Consider the following 16,233-nt stretch of genomic DNA (forward strand, 5'->3'; position numbering starts at 1 on the left):
GGTTGAATGGACCAAAAAAAAAGTCTGTTGCATAATTCTTAAAAATAAATCAGATGAGAACTTTGTAAGATAAATACGCACACACACCCCTTCCCTAAAGAGTTCTGCAGCCTCACGGCTGGTCCAAAAGGTACAGAGCTGATTTTCAGTGAGCAAATCTCCTTCTCCCATAAACCAAAATACTGCTGACTCAAACGTGGGCAGGCCTGCATTTTTTTCTACCAATTTATTTCAGTTTTAACAGCCGAAAGCAAATTTCCTTTCTACCACCCAAATGGCAACCGAGATTTCACCTAGCTTTTAATACATCATTTTTATTCTCCGAGCCAAATTTTGTCCAAAGTAAAGGATCTGTGGATTTGCCACAGTCGACCTGTGGGCAGGTGGGGTTTTGTTTTTGTTTTTTTTGCTTTTTTGCCTGGAAGGTGCTTCTGAGGAGGTCACATTGAGTGCCCACTCTTCTCCTCCGTACATCCCTCCGCATCTCATTTCTCCCAGAGACTGCTGGAGTGGGTACAAATAGCTTTTTAAAGTTAGGATGACACAAATGTCAGGCTGCCCCCACTCTCATTAATCGGAGCGTCCCTTCCTCCTCTTATTTATTCTGACTGATAACTTGCTTAGGCAAGTTCAGCATGTCCTAAAAGCAACTATTTCCTCTGACTTTTGGAACAGTGCACTTGGATTCCTGGCCCACTATGGGGCCGCACAGGGCCATGCCGGGATTGTACGATCTTTATTAAGAACTGCGACAGAGAATCAGGGAGGATCACAAAATTGTGGTTCAGGTTAAAGATGACCACAGAAAAGGCAACCGTGAGTTTCCCGCAGTTCAAGAACACCCAGACACACAGGAAGTGGTCCTTCCTAAGCGCTCACCATTTCTAAGCCTGGACAATAAGGAATGTTCACTGATGGGTCAAAGTAAGAACCAACTGGATAGCCCATCGGGGCAGTGTGGGAGCTTGAACCCCGGCTCTGCATGCCTCTCCCCCTCAGACTACCTCCCTCCCTCACTTCCTCTCCCACGTGGGGCTCAGCATCCAGGGAGCCCAAGAAAGGAAAAGTTCCCAACCCCAGGGATGACTGACATTCCTATAGTCAGGACACTAGGTCCTTTGCAAGGTGGAGATGGGGAAGGCAAGATAGAGGATTCCTGCTACCTCAACCAAGTCCGGGGCTCAGGTAACAGGTGCAGCGTCCGAGGAGGAGGGGGCCCCACCCAAGGGAAAGACCCTGGACGTCTGGGAAGCAGGCACAAACGGGCCCTGGTACCAGGCAACCAGGGGCCAGGAATGCCCATGTCCCCTTCTCCTCTGTCCTCCACCCTGGGATGATGGAGAGGTTGCCAGGTGGGGGCCACACCTAGATTTGGGGCTGGTCTATCACCCAGGTTGGCTGTCTCCAACAGGCCAGCTAACCTCGACTTCTCCATTTGTTGAGACTCTGGGAGACGGGGTTTCTATCCAGGGCTGCCACAGAGGGTTTTGAGAACAACTCCCCCCACACTCCAACACACACACACACACACCAGGAACAGAGGTCCTGGCCCAGCCCAACGGCAGCCCTCACCCTCTCACTCAGGAGAAGAGCACAGAGACCAGCTACGTGGTAATATTCCATCTCCAAAAGTATCTGACAAAGTAGGGCTGTTCTTCACAGTAAAATGAGAAAGCCAAACTGTCCCCAAGAATCTAGTCAAGGATGACATCCGACAGAGGCCCTCAGAGTTCAACCATGAACCAGAAATGAGAACTTCCGGTTCCTTCCACCAGACCACAGAACGGACACCAAGCGCCCATTCTTCTCCACATTGTCCTAATAAAGCAACAGTGGTTCTGAAACACAGCGTCTGGTTACGGGACCCAAAGATGAGCCAGCTGCAGCCAACGCCCCACCTGGATGTCCAGGAACCTGAGGACAGAGCAGCCAGACAATCTCATGGGACCTGGGCCAACACTTGGCCATCCTCAGAATGGCTGCAACGGAACAGACCGCGTGATCAGAAATGGGTGTTGGGAAGCAGAAGCACTGGGTCCAGCTTCGCCAGGGCAACCCCGCTCTCTTATAATCCTGGAGATCCCTTACGTGCACAAGCAGATATGGTTCTCTGTGTATACATTTGGAAGACTCTATATAAACAGGTTCACAAAATCCTCTGTAGACCAATAGTCTGATTTGGGGCTTGGAAATTATGATCCCAATAAATACATGCCAGGATATACTTTATATTTTTAATGCAAATATTTACATTCCAAACAAAGGCGCACGGAACTTAAAGACAAGCTATTTATGCCAGCTATAAGAAATACTAACAGCCCCCACATTTCTTCCCTGAGTAGATGGCTCCTGTTTATATTTCTGAAACACCAACCAAATTTCCATAACATTTCTCCCCAAGACTCTCAAGACACACAAAAAAACCTGTTTAATGGCCCAAAAACCTAATGCCAGGAAATCCAAGGTTATTACGTTAGGCTCTTGACTCCTTCAAAAATTTAGTGGCAAGCGTTAACTCCTGTACCGGGCTAACAAATTGAGGGATTCTTTTATGTCTTCTGGGTGCACACTCAGGGGCCCACGTAAAGTCCGTTAACAGTCCAGGAAAAATGGGCTTTTGAAAGAATCACTTTAAACTGATGCATTAGTTCAATAAATGGCAGTCTCTCCCAACTCTGTGTGGACCTAGCTAGGAGCGGGTCTCCCAGACACCCTCCTCACCCTTGAGAGGCTCCCCGGGCTAGGGCAGGCAGACCGCACCCAGGAAACTAGTGGGATGGGTTCAAGGCTGAGCTCAGCAGAGTAGAATGCAGAAGCTCAGAGGAGGAAATTAACATTTGGATGGGGGACGAAGGGACACAGGGGCGATGAGGCAGACATGGGATGCGTTACTGGCAAAGGTTTCCTGAAGGTGATAGGGGCCGTGGGGCCCCGGTGTGGGGGGTGGGCAAGAGGAAGCAGACAAGGGTCTCCTGGCCAGGCTCTTGGTCAGCCTGCCCCTCCACTGCATGTGAACTGCCTTCCAGTAAGGAGGCAACCTTGGGGTCCACGGCTAATCATTACCTCACTATTGCGATCACTCCCACGTGCTGCAGAAAACAACAGAGAGCTAGCAGGCCTTGCTGCCTAACCTCGATGCCCCCCTGTCCTCATGGGCCCCATGTGTCAACCCCCACCAAGGGCCAGGCCCTGGGTTCAGCACTTACTATTCACCGGCAGCAAGGGACTCTTCTTGCCCACTCCTGATCTTTCCTTCCACGTGAAGAGCATTCGGCCTGTGTGTCTACACCCAGCAGTGTCCAAACTATGCCAGAAGGTGTGGAAGGAGGACCTGGACATGAGCCCAGTCGCGCCTTTTCGCACCCAGAGGAGGCCTTCCACCCTGCTAGCTGCCCGTGGAGGAGGAAAGCTGCACCTTTCCCACTCTGCTGGGACCGGCGGGCACGGGGGGCCATTGACCCGACTGCCCAGTGCTCTCCAGTTCAGACTATGATGCCCCCTTGCCCACCAGTCCAGCCACCTTCTCCAATGTCTGCTTCAGTTGGAGACAAACACCCCATTTTTAACTCCATCCATCTTCCTCCTCCCCTCTCTCTCGCCAGAGGTTTCAGAACTCCTGCAATATGCTACCAACTTGGGGATTCTTTTATGCCAGGAAGAGGAGCTCAACTTGGGGAGACCCCTTGAGCCCGAAGTTGTACGACTTCTAATTCTCAAAACACAATATGAGGGAGAAATTATTAACCCCCTTTTACGAGGGGCAAACTGAGGCACAAGCAGGTTAAGCCACTTGCCCAGGGTCACGGTAATGGAACAAAGAAACAGAGGAGGGACTCCAGCCCTGGTCAGTGTGGTGCCAGGGCTCACCCACCACCTGTGCTGTCTCTGCAAGGGTCTCCAAGGGATTCAACACCCAGGCTAAAAGCACGTTTGCGTGGAGGCACCAAGCTCCTGGTTCACTGCAAATATGAAGGTGCTGGCTGAACGTGGCATGAGGGGCAGACAGAGCTACCCAGCCCCTTTGGGCAAGGGGAGGACACAATAATCCACCTTCCCAGACCTGTCAGAGTCTTGGGACAGGTCCCCTCAAGGGCACAGCAGACAGGACAGAACTTCCGCTGAGACCCAGGGCTGCCCTGGGAGGGACCAAACCACCACCCCTCAGGGCCCTGCCTCCTGCACCCAGACCACCACTGACATTTTTGCCCCGGGGAGCAAATGGATCGGGAGGAGCATATTCCATTTTAAGAGAAAATGTGAAACAACCAGGTTCCAGCACACTGCAGGAAAAAATAACTGCACCCGGTCTGCATCTAATTATTTGCCCATGGTGGGGTATTTTCCAGGCACCTGGGTGACTAGGCTGCCTGCTTCAATATTTTCATCACAAACACAATTCTGGAAAGCGTCCAAGTTTCCATTATAATGACACCCTCTGCTTCTGAGGATCTGCCAACCTCGCTTTCTTCTGAGCCCTGAAAGGCCTGGACCAGGACGGGTTCTAGAAATGTAATATAGGTATCAAGGAGAGAGAGCCTGCCCCAGCAAGGCGGCCCCTGCAAGCCTGCTCAGGACTCCTTTAAGCTCAGAGTGGGGCTCAAGACGTAACATTCAAAAGCAAGCTACTCCAGCATGTTTCCGGCGAGACCTGCCCGATCTGCCCCCTGCTTAATTGTGACAAGTGGAAACACAGCCGAACTGATCCGAAGCCTGCCCACGGAGCGAGCTGGAAGGGTCAGAAAGCAGCTGTTTATCCGGCCCCTCCTCGCACACATGAAGAAACAGCGCCAGGAGGTGAAGCAACCCGTCAAAGAAAACCCAAATAGGATCTAGGTCTCCTGGGGCTCCTGGCCTTATGAGGTGTCAGAGAAGCCCTCTGAGGTTGAATTTGCTAGAAATGATGCCCCGCCCCCCAGAAACAGATACATCTCCCATCTTCATCCAAAGCTGTCCATGCAATTTCAGGGAGTCCGGACACATCCTCTGTCCCTGGTTATGAGAGCTCAAGAATACCCCAAGAGCCAGTGTTTCTTGAGTGCCTACTGGGTTCCAGGCATGCTCCAAGCACCTGGCAGGTGTCAACGCACATATAAGATAGCAGGCGTCAGGCCAGGGCATGGAGTCCCCCCCGGACCACTCGGAGCGCAGAGCCGCTAACCGGGTCCTGGCCCGCTCTCTTGGCCCCGCGCAGGGCCCGCTCTCTTGGCCCCGCGCAGGGCCCACTCCTGGGGCCGGGCATACATGCTGCACATCGCGGCCACGGATGGAAGAGACGCCGCTCAAGGTTCCGCGCATCCCTTTTGAAACCAGCCGAGACCGAGAACCTGCTGTCCGGGGCCACCTCCCCCTAACTTAACCACTTGCTGATTCACACCCGCCTTCCCCTTCTGGGGAAGCCACAGTTTTCGTCTCCCCCGGCTCTCCTTTCCCTCCTTCCTCCACTGTCATTTCTTCATCCTCCCTCCTGTACATCGGGATGGCTGAAAACTTGGTCTGTGTGATCTCAAACAGCCTCCCTGCCTCTAATTGAGACAAAGGGGGGTACCTGCCTGACCTGCCTGGCACAGGGCCAGGTGGGAACCAGTAGGGACCCAACAAATGACAGCTGTCGTGACCAAATATCTCCCTCCCCAACCCCCATAGGTTTAAAAAAAAAAATCCGTATTGGCCCAAATCAACACAAAACCTTTACTCTTCTTCCCAGCTCTCCTGGCTGGGATACACTAACTGGGTAACTGCCCCCTTTATGCTTTGTTTCATGCTGTGAAAACACAGGTCATCTTCTCCCCGGGGGCGTCTCAGGAAGGAAATCAGACCTTAGCACTTGAGAACAATAAAGAAATACATTGTGCGTGTCAAAACATTCCGTCTCCCAAATAGCTGGTCGGCTAAGTAACACAACCTCCTGAGTCGCACGACAGGAACAAAATCACCCATGGCAGTAAGTGAGTATCACTCCCGAGCCTCCCAGCGCACAGAGCGGAAGGGAAGACAAGTTGCATTATTCTCAACAATGACTGAAAGCATCACTTCTAAATGACACGCTGCTAAAGAGGTGCCCGCCGGTTGGCTGCTCACGTAAATGACACTCCCGCGCCAACTACTACTTTTAAACATAGTTTCCGCTTTTAGAATTTAAGAAAATTCCTCTCTCTGACACACGGTTGCAAATGGCATCTTTGCAATCCTGGACCTACGAAGGTCCAGGCAAGGGGCTGGGGTCCAACCAAGCGGAAAGGAAAGGGGAGATCTGCCCACCACAGGGGGTGTGCGTTCACCTGGAAGCCTCCAAGAGGCTCCAGCACAGCGTGGTAGGATGAGAGCAGGCCCGGGAGCTGGGGATCGGCGACCTGAATGGACTTTCCACTTTCCAGCTGTGCAACCTTGGGCAAGTCAGCCAACTGCTCTGAGCCTCAATGTCCACATCTATAAAAGGAGACTCCTCGCCACCAACCCACCCCCTCCAGCACTATTCTTGCCATATTGTCCTTCCCAGCTCGAGGTTTATTTGAAAAGCTGCTACAGGCCTTTCTGTCTGCTCCCCTCCTGCGAGGCCTGGGACTAGGCCTGTCTTATCACTGTACCATCCCCAGATGCTCCACCAGGGCATCTATTTGGTCAATGAAATTATACGAAAAGTTTGAGCACAGAGTCTCTTTCCACGTGATGGGAATTCATCAAGTAGCTACCCAATGAACGCACGACCCACGAGCATGTGAAGGAGCCTGGCACGTGGGCACCCACCAATTCTTAGTCCCTGAGCCCCTGGGGGTGTGATCCACATGTCCTATCATGTGCCACATCTCCCTGACCGTGGGAGACTCCTCCCATTAAACAGACACAGGGCCAGATGACAAGCCTCAAGCCTCCTGGTGCTGCACCCACCCCAACCTTTTACTCCACTTCTAACATTTGAGCCCCCACTTGAATATCCACGCTTGAGAATTCTCTTGAAAATTTACAAGACCTGCAAGTCTGTTTTTCTCCAACTGGCTGAGGCTGACTAAGAGTTGCCCCTTATAGGTGGGGCATGGGTTCACCTATTCAGGGTAGCTCCAGACTCTCCCTCCCCTCCCTCTCTCCCTATGCTTGCAAGGGCGATTTCCAGCTGGGCCTTAGATGGCCTTGGACAACCACAGTCTAATCACAACCCAGTACTAATCTAAAGCTTCTGACAGTGCAGGTTCAAAGGGCCTGAGGTTCCCGTGGCCCAACTGGTTAATCTGGAGTTTCTTTAATGCTCTTCTCCAAACGCCAAATAAGCACAATCCACTTCCCAACCTCTCCTGCAAACGTTGCCTCTTCCAGATGCAGAGATTAATCTCTCTTTTTGGCATTGGAAAACCGAATGCTTCTCCTCTCCTGGCCAGGGCCAGCAGCAACAGAGGAGAGAAAGGTACAGAAAGCAGCCCACAGAGACGCCACGGTGACAGTGCTGGGATCCGTGGCCAAGACCGCAGTTCAGGCATCACAAGCTCTAGTCATCAAAGAAAAGCAAGGCCTAGGTGTAACCCACTCTGGACAGACCTGACCCCCTCCCACCCCCCACCCCCCCATATCCTAGGTGAATTAATGCTGCTTGCTTCAGCCACAAGCTAGCTCACTGCAGTCATGCAATGATCCGAAGAGAAAAGACAGACCTTGTTGAATTTCCTTCCCAGGCCCCTAGAGACGGTTCTCCTGGGGAGCTAGACCTTGAAGGGATGTCCAGACCTGAAGCTCCACTTCTGGATCAAATTATACACTGAGACAGAGACCATGGCAAGCGGCCTCACCTTGCTGGCTCACGCTCCCCATCCAGGAAGAAGCAAGAAGAACATTTTCCTGCCAATCTTCCAGGAGTATTGTAGAGAAAAACTTATTTGATAAAACTACCTAATTAAAAGATATTTTTTATTCACATGCTATTTTAAGCAAAATCATGCATGACTTGTACACATTTAGGTACCAATTAAAACATCCTGATTCAACATGCAGTTTGTAAAATTAATAAGTACCATGTTCTATAAGGGAGGATTCCTTATTCTGCAAGGGGTGGGCGGGAAAGCTCGGAGGGAGAGCCGCGCGGGAAGGTCCTAGAGGAACTTCCGGCAAATCTCCACACCTCAGTTTCCTCCTGGGCCCCGCAGGGGGTGCAGATGCCCTCCAGGTGGCTTTCTGCTCCGTCGCTGGGTGGCTGCCCTCACAGCAACCGCGGCTGATAAAGAGGGGCTGGGGGCACTACCAAGGAGCCTAGAACCAGAGCCCCCTGCTCAATTTCACTGAACGGTGTGCCAAATCCCTTCACGGGGCGTCCTGGGGCTTCCTGAGAATACAACTCCATTCCCCAAACTCCGTGCCATTAACTCACCCAACGTAGGCGGGGAACGGGAAAATGCCCCCCGCCGCCCTGGAGCTAGCCTCAGCCCCAGCCTTGCCGCCTGCTTCTCGAACCTCCCTACGCGCGGCGCATACGTCCAGCCGCCAGCAGCCGGCAACCGAGCCCCAGCCTTCAGTGTCTCCGCCGGCCTCTCCAGCCGCGAGGGCCGAGCCCGGGCGCGGGGCGGGCGGGCAGCGTGGGCACCAGGGCCGCGACGGGGCGGCCAAGCAGCCGCGCCCAGGACCCAGGCGCCTCCGAAACCTAAACACACACGCACACACGCGCGCGCACGCCGGCCAATCCGTTCGCCCGGAGGAGTCGGAAGGCGCTTTCACAGCTCTTCATTCATTCCCCAAAGGCGAGGTTCCCTTCACCCGGGCGCCTCCATCCCGCCATCCCAGGAGGCTCCAAGAGGGCCAACTGCGCCACGCGTCCTCTCCACCTGCACACACCCCGACACCCTCGCGCTCCAGCACGATCGCCAGCGTCGCCCCCGCACGGGGGCCGCTGCCTCCCCGGCTCCGCACAGCTTCGCCGCCCCGCAGCCCCTGCTCCCCGCCGCCGCCGCCGCCGCCGCGCCGCTCAGACCTGCCGCGCGCCGCTCGCCGCGCCCAGCCCGCCGGGGACGCCACCGCCGAGAAGCGCCGGCAACTCCCGAGTCCCGCCGCCTCCGGAGCCACGGCCGGCAGCCGGGAGGGAGCAGGGGGCGGAGGGCCGAGAGGAAGGAGGAGGGGGCGGGGAGCAAAAGTTCAGGCTCCTCCGGGCCCGGCCGCGCCCCCGTCTCCTCCCACGCCCGCCCCCGCGGGGTCCCCTCCCGGAACCGGGTCCCACCGGCGTCGGTGCCTGCCCCCGCCCCGCCCCCCGCCTCCTCCACCCAAAGCGGCCGCGGGACCGGAGCGGGAGGTCGGGAGGTGGCTCCCAGCCGGAGTCGGAGAGAGAGAGAGACGGATGCCCGCTTACCTGCCCGGGGCTGCTCCTGGAAACTTCCCCGAAGTGCGCGGGGAAGCAAAGCATCTGGCTGGGGGAATTCCCGCCCTCCCCAAACCCCCAAGGCGCGCTCACACGGTGAAAGCGCCGGTGTGTCTGTCCGTCCGTCCGTCCTCCGCCTGCAGCTTCCAGAGCGGGGCGGCACGGGGGCGCCCCGATTCCGACTCCTGGGGCCATTTCTTCTGGGCAGCCGGCCCGTGCGTGCCCCGCGGCGTGCGCCCCCCGCCGGCCTCCGGCTGGCCGCAGCGCCACCACCCCTTCTCCTGGTCCCCTGTCCCCGAGATCCCGCTGCATTCTCTCGAGCCAGGGAGGGAGCATGCGAGCCCCGGCGCCGCTGACGGGCAGCCCTTCTCGCGGGGTCCCCGGCGCGCGCGGCGCCCGGAGGTGGCCGGGACCGGTGGCGAGGGGCCGCCCCCGCTGCTGTCCGCGGGGGCCTCGGGGAGGCTGGGCCGAGCGCCGCGGAGCTCAAACCTGCCTCGGCTCGGCGCGCTCGCAAGTTCATTGTCTGCCTGGGCCGCCGCCGCCGCCACAGAGCCGGGAGCGCCGCGGGGAGTGAGGCTGTGCGCAGCCTCCGCCGGCCCGGACTCCCTACGCCAGCCCCGCCGCTGCCCGCGCTGCCCGGCCGGAACGCGGAGGGGCGCCGGAGCCCCGAGCCAGACCTCCAGCCGCCGCTCCTCGCCGCCCCCACCCCCGCGCCTGGCACCCAACTTGTACCTGAGAAGCCCGAGTCCAACCCCGGAGCCTCTGCGGCTCCGGCTCCGCGGGAGCGCGCCCAGCCCCGCGCCTCAAGCCCCGCATCCAGGGCGCGTCAACCTGACTCCCCGAGCGCAGGGAGGAAAAGTTTGGGAGTGACGTGCAGATGGCGAATGAAACCTCCGAAGAGAACCCACCCCCCCCGCCCCCTCCGCCCCATGTCGCGCTGACACACAGCAGCTCGAGTCTGGAATGTGAGATCAAGGCGTGTGCGCCGCGCGGTGGGTTTGGTCCCCGCCCCCTCCCCTTGCAAGTAAACAAGGTTTGGGTGATGCGGTGATTCTAAATAGAAAGCAAACCGAAACCCCTAAAGTCTGCCAGTGACGCTCTGCCGGAGACATTTTTAACGAACTTGGCGGTCTGCAGCCAGCCCATACATTGATATGCAAGGCCACGGCGCTGGTGGGTTCTGCGATCTCTGTTTTGTTTTTGCAGCCCGCGAAGGCTCTGCCCGGCTCTCTGGCCCGGCCTGTTTGCTTCTGCCGGGAGGGGAAGGCTCCGCGGGACCCGGGGCCCTGCCGCAGTGGCCCGGAGGCGCCCGCTCCAGAAAACCACCTGGGCTGTCCGAGGCCAAGGAAATGACACCAGTGGTCGACTCCCTGCCTCTTGACCAAAGATGCCATCAGTTAAAGAAAAGACACTGGATTTTGGAAGACTCAGCTCAAGGGGCGCTTGGAGCGCTAAGCCCAGCCTCTCAGGAAATGCGTCCAAGGGACAGGAAAAAAAAAAAAAATCTTTGTCTTCAATCACACAGCCTTTTGCCTGCCCATGTCCCCCATGGCCACGGTCCAGCATCCTCGTGCTCAGAGCAGCCAGAAGTGAAGCTGAAAATGTTTCCTAAGTGCTGCAGGGTGGTGGCCTTCGGCAGAGGGGGGCTTCCTGAGCCTGCCTTTCCCCTCTTTCCTCTGGTTCTGAAAATCCGACCTATATTGCCGGAGGCTTCATCAAACCCCCCAGAAACTATAGCCTGCCCTGAGGTCATAAACTTCTGTTCAGCGTCCATGGCAGCTAATGCAGAGGTCACAATCAGAGGATTATAACTGCAGATGGGAAGCTGGACGAGTCGGGGGTTCTTCAAAACTGTGTCTTGTTTTCCTGCAAATAAATGCCCCTTACATAAAATCTACGAAGAGAGATTGATGCAAGAGACCAGCCTCAGAATCTCAGACGGCATTGCTCTTTCCATATAGACTCCACTTGGTGACTTGTGTTCATTATTAGTTTTTTAAACAAAAACCTTTTTCTGAAAATACAATGAGCTGCTTTTTGCAGGGTTCACAATTCCCAATAGATGATGATGCCATTTTTCAAGGTCTTATACATGTTGTGGCTTTGTGGCTTATTTATGAGCTCCCAAGAAAAGCCTGCCTTTCAGTGAAGTTTATATACTCAAGTAATTGCATCAGGGGACACAGTGCAGGGTGCTATTAAAGAGGGTTAGTTGTACAGGGAGGCCCTGGGCCAGGCAGCTGTCAGACCGGAGTGTGCAATGGGCTTAAACAAACACAGGGAAGGTTCTATGGAAACACGGAGGAGGAAATCCCCTCCTGTAAGGCTGTGTGGAACATTATTCCACGGCCACACATACCTCGATCTTTCCTCTCCTCCCTCCAAGTAAACACATGACCCTGTTATGGAGATGGCGCTGGGCCCACCCGGATCACTTTCAAATTCAGGTGTCAGAAATCATGGCTGACACGGAGCAAATTGTTTTTAAGTAAAATCACGGTACCACTTTGATACTAATTCCACCAGGGACTTTCCAAAGGTATTTATACACGTGCCTGAGATTAACTGGAGGGCAATTTTCGCCCTTAACGTTCATTTCACAAAATTGCCCAAGAATTGCACTTCACCTGTTATTCTGGAGGGTTGAGAGAACGCCCAAATGCCGGATGTGTGTGAATGAGCAGATGGATAGACGGTTGCATGTGTGAGAGAGGTTGGGGCCCACATGATACCGGCAGCTAATGGGTGGAAAAATGAAGATCATTTAAGAAAACAAATATCCCCTCCCCCGTGTGTTCACCCCTCCATAATCCTGGAGTTAAATTGCCCTGGTTCAAACCATACCTCATCTGACACCCAACTAGCACTCGGAGTGCCTGTCACTTTCCGTGCCTCAGTTGGGACTGATGATAGCACCTACTAGTGGTCAGTCGAATTACTGATCCCAAGGGGGTATCAGACTTCTACACCCTTGTCACAGCCTCAAAGAGCATGCAGTATTTTTCCCCATTCCTTGATTTCGGACTCGGCCATATGCCTTGCTTTAGACAATGAGATTTTAGAGAATGTTACTGAATGAGAAGATTGAAACATGGTGCGGGGCTGGGCTTGCTCTCTTGGGCTCTGGTGGCTCATAATGAGAAGATATCACAAGAAGCCGCAGCCTCTTGCCTCACAGCTCCAGAACGAACACACAGGGAGCAGACCTGAACTCACCCCACCTACAGCCGGACGCCGCACTGGCTCAGCCAACCTACACACACACGAGCAAGGGGGGGAATGCCCGTAGTAAGCCACTGAATGCCAGAGGTTGTTACGTAGCTGACTGATACATTCCCTCGGTGGGCTTGTGTGAAGATTCACGACAAAATGTTTGTAAAACACGAAGCACAATTCTTGGGACATCGTAAGAGCTCAGAAATATTCGCTGTGATTAGCCATCAGCATTATTGAAAGCTAATTTTGTGCGTAACAATCACATAATAACTTTTTTAACTGATAAATTGAATCAGTGAACAAGTATTGCTCGAATAAAGATTTTATATACAAGACAGTGCAAGGGCATCAGGAACTGGAAGGCCAGGCACCTGCCATGGTGACCAAGTCACATTCATTCACTCCCTCATCCATTCAGCAGTCATCCCGTGAACACCTGCTCTTTGCCACACACTGGAGTGAGTGCTGGAGCCACTAAGATGGCCAAGTCTCCATCCCCTCCTTGGGATGGGGACCTACGGAGCCCCCACCATGTGATAAGCGCTCTGCTAAGCACATTCCCAGGCTGTATCATTTGACCCTCACAACAGCCTCGTGAGCCAAATGTGAGCCAACATTACTTATCCTCTTTTCTCAGACAAGGAGACAGAGGTTCAGAAACCAAACAACATAGGAAAAGGACCAAAATCTCCTCCACCGTTCGTGTGAGCTAACGCCGATGAATTCAAGTTAATGGAAGGCACACCTGATGGGAAAGTGAAGTGAGAACCAAGTAGAGGGGTGAATACAGCTTGGGCCAGTCTCCATGCCAGGGATGTGCTAAGCACTTGGGAAATACTGAGGCTCAGAAGACCCAGCTCCTGCTCCTGCCACCAGCTGTCTGTGGGACCTGGACCCCTTCTCTGGCCTTCAGTGTCTCCAACTGGAGGGAGAAGGACCTTGAAAACTACAGCCTGGCATTTTCCAGAGCTATGAACTCTAAAGGAATTGCTGTGGGAAGTCCCTTGTCCGGGGACTAAGGGATGAGAATCACAGTTCTGGGAACTGGCCCAGTGATTTGAAAGTGGGAATAGCGGGCTACTCGGGAGGAAAGGAGACAAGGCCAGGCCTTGAGCACTGCTCACGTTAGGCCCCAGCTCAATAACAGCAACCTCGCCATTGATCATTCCACCGTTAGAGCACTGAAGACGGGAGCATGTGGGGTCTTCCAAGTGCGTCCTCCTAGAATGCAAAAGCCCCTGAAAGAGAAACCATTTTCGATGCCTGAGGCCCTAGTTTTCAGCTAATGCCTCCTTTTTCAATTAGCACTTTAGCAGAGACGGGGATGAAGTTTCAATTCACTTTCACCTTGTTCCCACATTTGAGGTGGTTTCCAAGGGGACTGCAGGGGTGGAGGGCTGCTGGGAGTTGCCTGTGTGGGGAGGGGCTGCACCTGGGTGTGAGGGGCCCGTGGGGACCAGTGCACAGATTCTCGAATGTGTTTCAGGGGCTCTGCCACCAGCAACGACCTGCCTCCAGCCCTGTGACTTTGACAAATTTAGCCTGCTCGGTAACCTGAAGTGCATTTCAATTTCATAAATTTAGAAATGCTCTGGTTAGATCCCTTCTGCAGTAATGCATCCATTAAGTGCACTTTATGCCAATTTTGGTATGCTAATCCATCACAAATCGACATGAAATTTAGGTTCTTGTGAAAATTTCCTACACCCGATCCGAAACCTCTACTGGATTTAGGGTAATAACAAATTGTGGTTCCTTAAAGCTGCAGACTTAGGTCTGCATCGAAACTTGCCTGAAGAGAGGAACGGGGCCAGTTTGAAACAAACATCAGAACCTGTGTATGCACCTGAGGGCTGCCCACATCCCCCCTCCCCCCCCGGGGGGGCATCTCCCTTAGTCCTAAAATGCTGCCACAGCCCGTAGGCATTACAGCTCTGTCTCAGAGTTCCCACCTGAGAAGTCTTCTCTGAAGGGCTGTAAGTCCTGGGAGGGCAGGAACGAGGTCCTGTGAGTGTCGGCATTTCCAGCCCCCAGCTCAGAGCCTGGCCTGCAGACACGTCCAGCAAATATCTGGTGAATGACCCAGCTGGAATCTCCTGGCTTGATTAGTGCCTTGTCCCCCAGATTTAACTTCCTATGATTTTCCCTATTTCCTAGAATCAGATGTCTTCCCCACCAATGAAGGCTGGAGATCCTAAAAGCACAGGCAGAAACCTCTGGAGGGAAATCAGCTGAGGACCCCAGGTGATTGGAGCGACGACAGCACCATGGGAAGAACCTCTTTATTCTGCGGTATCTGAGGCCAGGAGTGAATGTAGGGCCAGTAATTGGCGATACAAAGAACGTGCGCGTCATGAAAGAGACATAATGTCATTGCCATCACCTCCTGAGACTCTGTTGCTACCAATTGTTGAAGGGCAGTGCCTATTAACTAGATGTTTTTAGCTGCATAATAGACGTTTTGCCAATAAGGTGAAAGTTTATAGCCCATAGCATTTTCACTTGCTTCTGTCATAAGATCTACAAGCCACCCAACAGCAAAAATGAGCTGTTGACTTGGTACATTTAGAGAAGCATTGCCTGCCCTAGATGTGAAATACCTGAGCCTTCTAAATAAATTTCATTTTCCTGGCTGAGCATTTAATGCAGTCAAATGTTACAAAGCAGTGCTGGGGAGGATAATGGGAATGACGCCCACACGCAGAGGCTCTGAGCGGCTGTTCGTGATTTGCACTCCCTCCCTGCCCAGCTTCACTGCTGGGTCCAACCCAGACCCGCTTCACGATCTGCAACAGCCATTTCTGTGAATGTCCCCACCACACCTGCCCAGGTGCCTGACGTAGAAGCCCCAGTGTCATCCTTAGCTCTTTTACCTCCAGTTAGCCACCATCCCCTTCCTGAGCCTGGCTCACCTTAGAGGCCTGGGAGATTTCAAAAAAATTCAGATTCCTGGGGCGCCTGGTTGGCTCAGTCGGTTAAGGGTCCGACTAGTGATTTCGGCTCAGGTCATGATCTCATGGGTCGTGGGATCAAGCCGTGCATCAGGCTCCGTGCTCAGTAGGGAGTCTGCTTGCTATTCTCTCCCTCTGCCCCTCCCCGCACTCGTGTGCACGCACTTTTTTCTCTCTCCCTCTCAAATAAGTAAAGAAACAAATCTTTTAAAAATTCGGATTCCTGGGCTTCAATACCAGAGACTCCATTTCCGTAGGTCTAGGGTGGGGCCCAGGAAGCTGAATCTCTGGCGTGATGCCTAGGCTTCTATATAGTTAACAAGCTCCCCCACCCCCTGCCCCTTGAAGTTTGAGAACTGCTAGTTTGGACCCATTTCATCTCTCCCTTGGGACTGCTGCAATGGCCCCTGGCTACTCTCCCTGCCTCCTCTCCTTGACCTTCAGTAACTGGTTCTTTCTACATATGCTGCCGGGATCTTTCCGACACACAGATCTGATCAGGCCAGCCCCATAATTAAACACCTGGGATGCCTCCATGGCACCTGCAAAGTGGCTCATGTCCACACTGCTAGATAGGGTCCAAGGCCGTGCCGCTGTAGTCCTGCCTTTTCTCCGGGCCCACCTCCCTCCGTGGCTCTTGCACACTCGTGCTCCGTAACACTGCTTCCCAAAGTGGCTTCCCACGGACAACAGACATGGGGGCTCTGGACGCCAGCATCACAGAACATCGGTGATCAT

General features: G+C 54.1%; 1 protein-coding gene across 1 annotated transcript; it reads left to right on the plus strand.

The window, feature by feature from the left end:
- Nucleotides 1-8,374: 8,374 nt before the first annotated feature.
- On the plus strand, nucleotides 8,375-10,198 carry LOC117998602 (basic proline-rich protein-like). The gene has a single exon (XM_034987368.1). It carries the CDS (start codon nucleotides 8,375-8,377, stop codon nucleotides 10,196-10,198), a length of 1,824 nt encoding a protein of 607 aa, XP_034843259.1.
- Nucleotides 10,199-16,233: the final 6,035 nt, after the last annotated feature.

Source organism: Mirounga leonina, unplaced genomic scaffold (assembly GCF_011800145.1).
Source record: "Mirounga leonina isolate KUSES-001 unplaced genomic scaffold, KU_Mleo_1.0 Mir_114, whole genome shotgun sequence".
Classification (NCBI taxonomy): domain Eukaryota; kingdom Metazoa; phylum Chordata; class Mammalia; order Carnivora; family Phocidae; genus Mirounga; species Mirounga leonina.

Bases quoted from the DNA above. Each gene is read 5' to 3' on its own strand.
- LOC117998602 (XM_034987368.1), top strand. From the start codon at position 8,375: ATGCCCCCCGCCGCCCTGGAGCTAGCCTCAGCCCCAGCCTTGCCGCCT.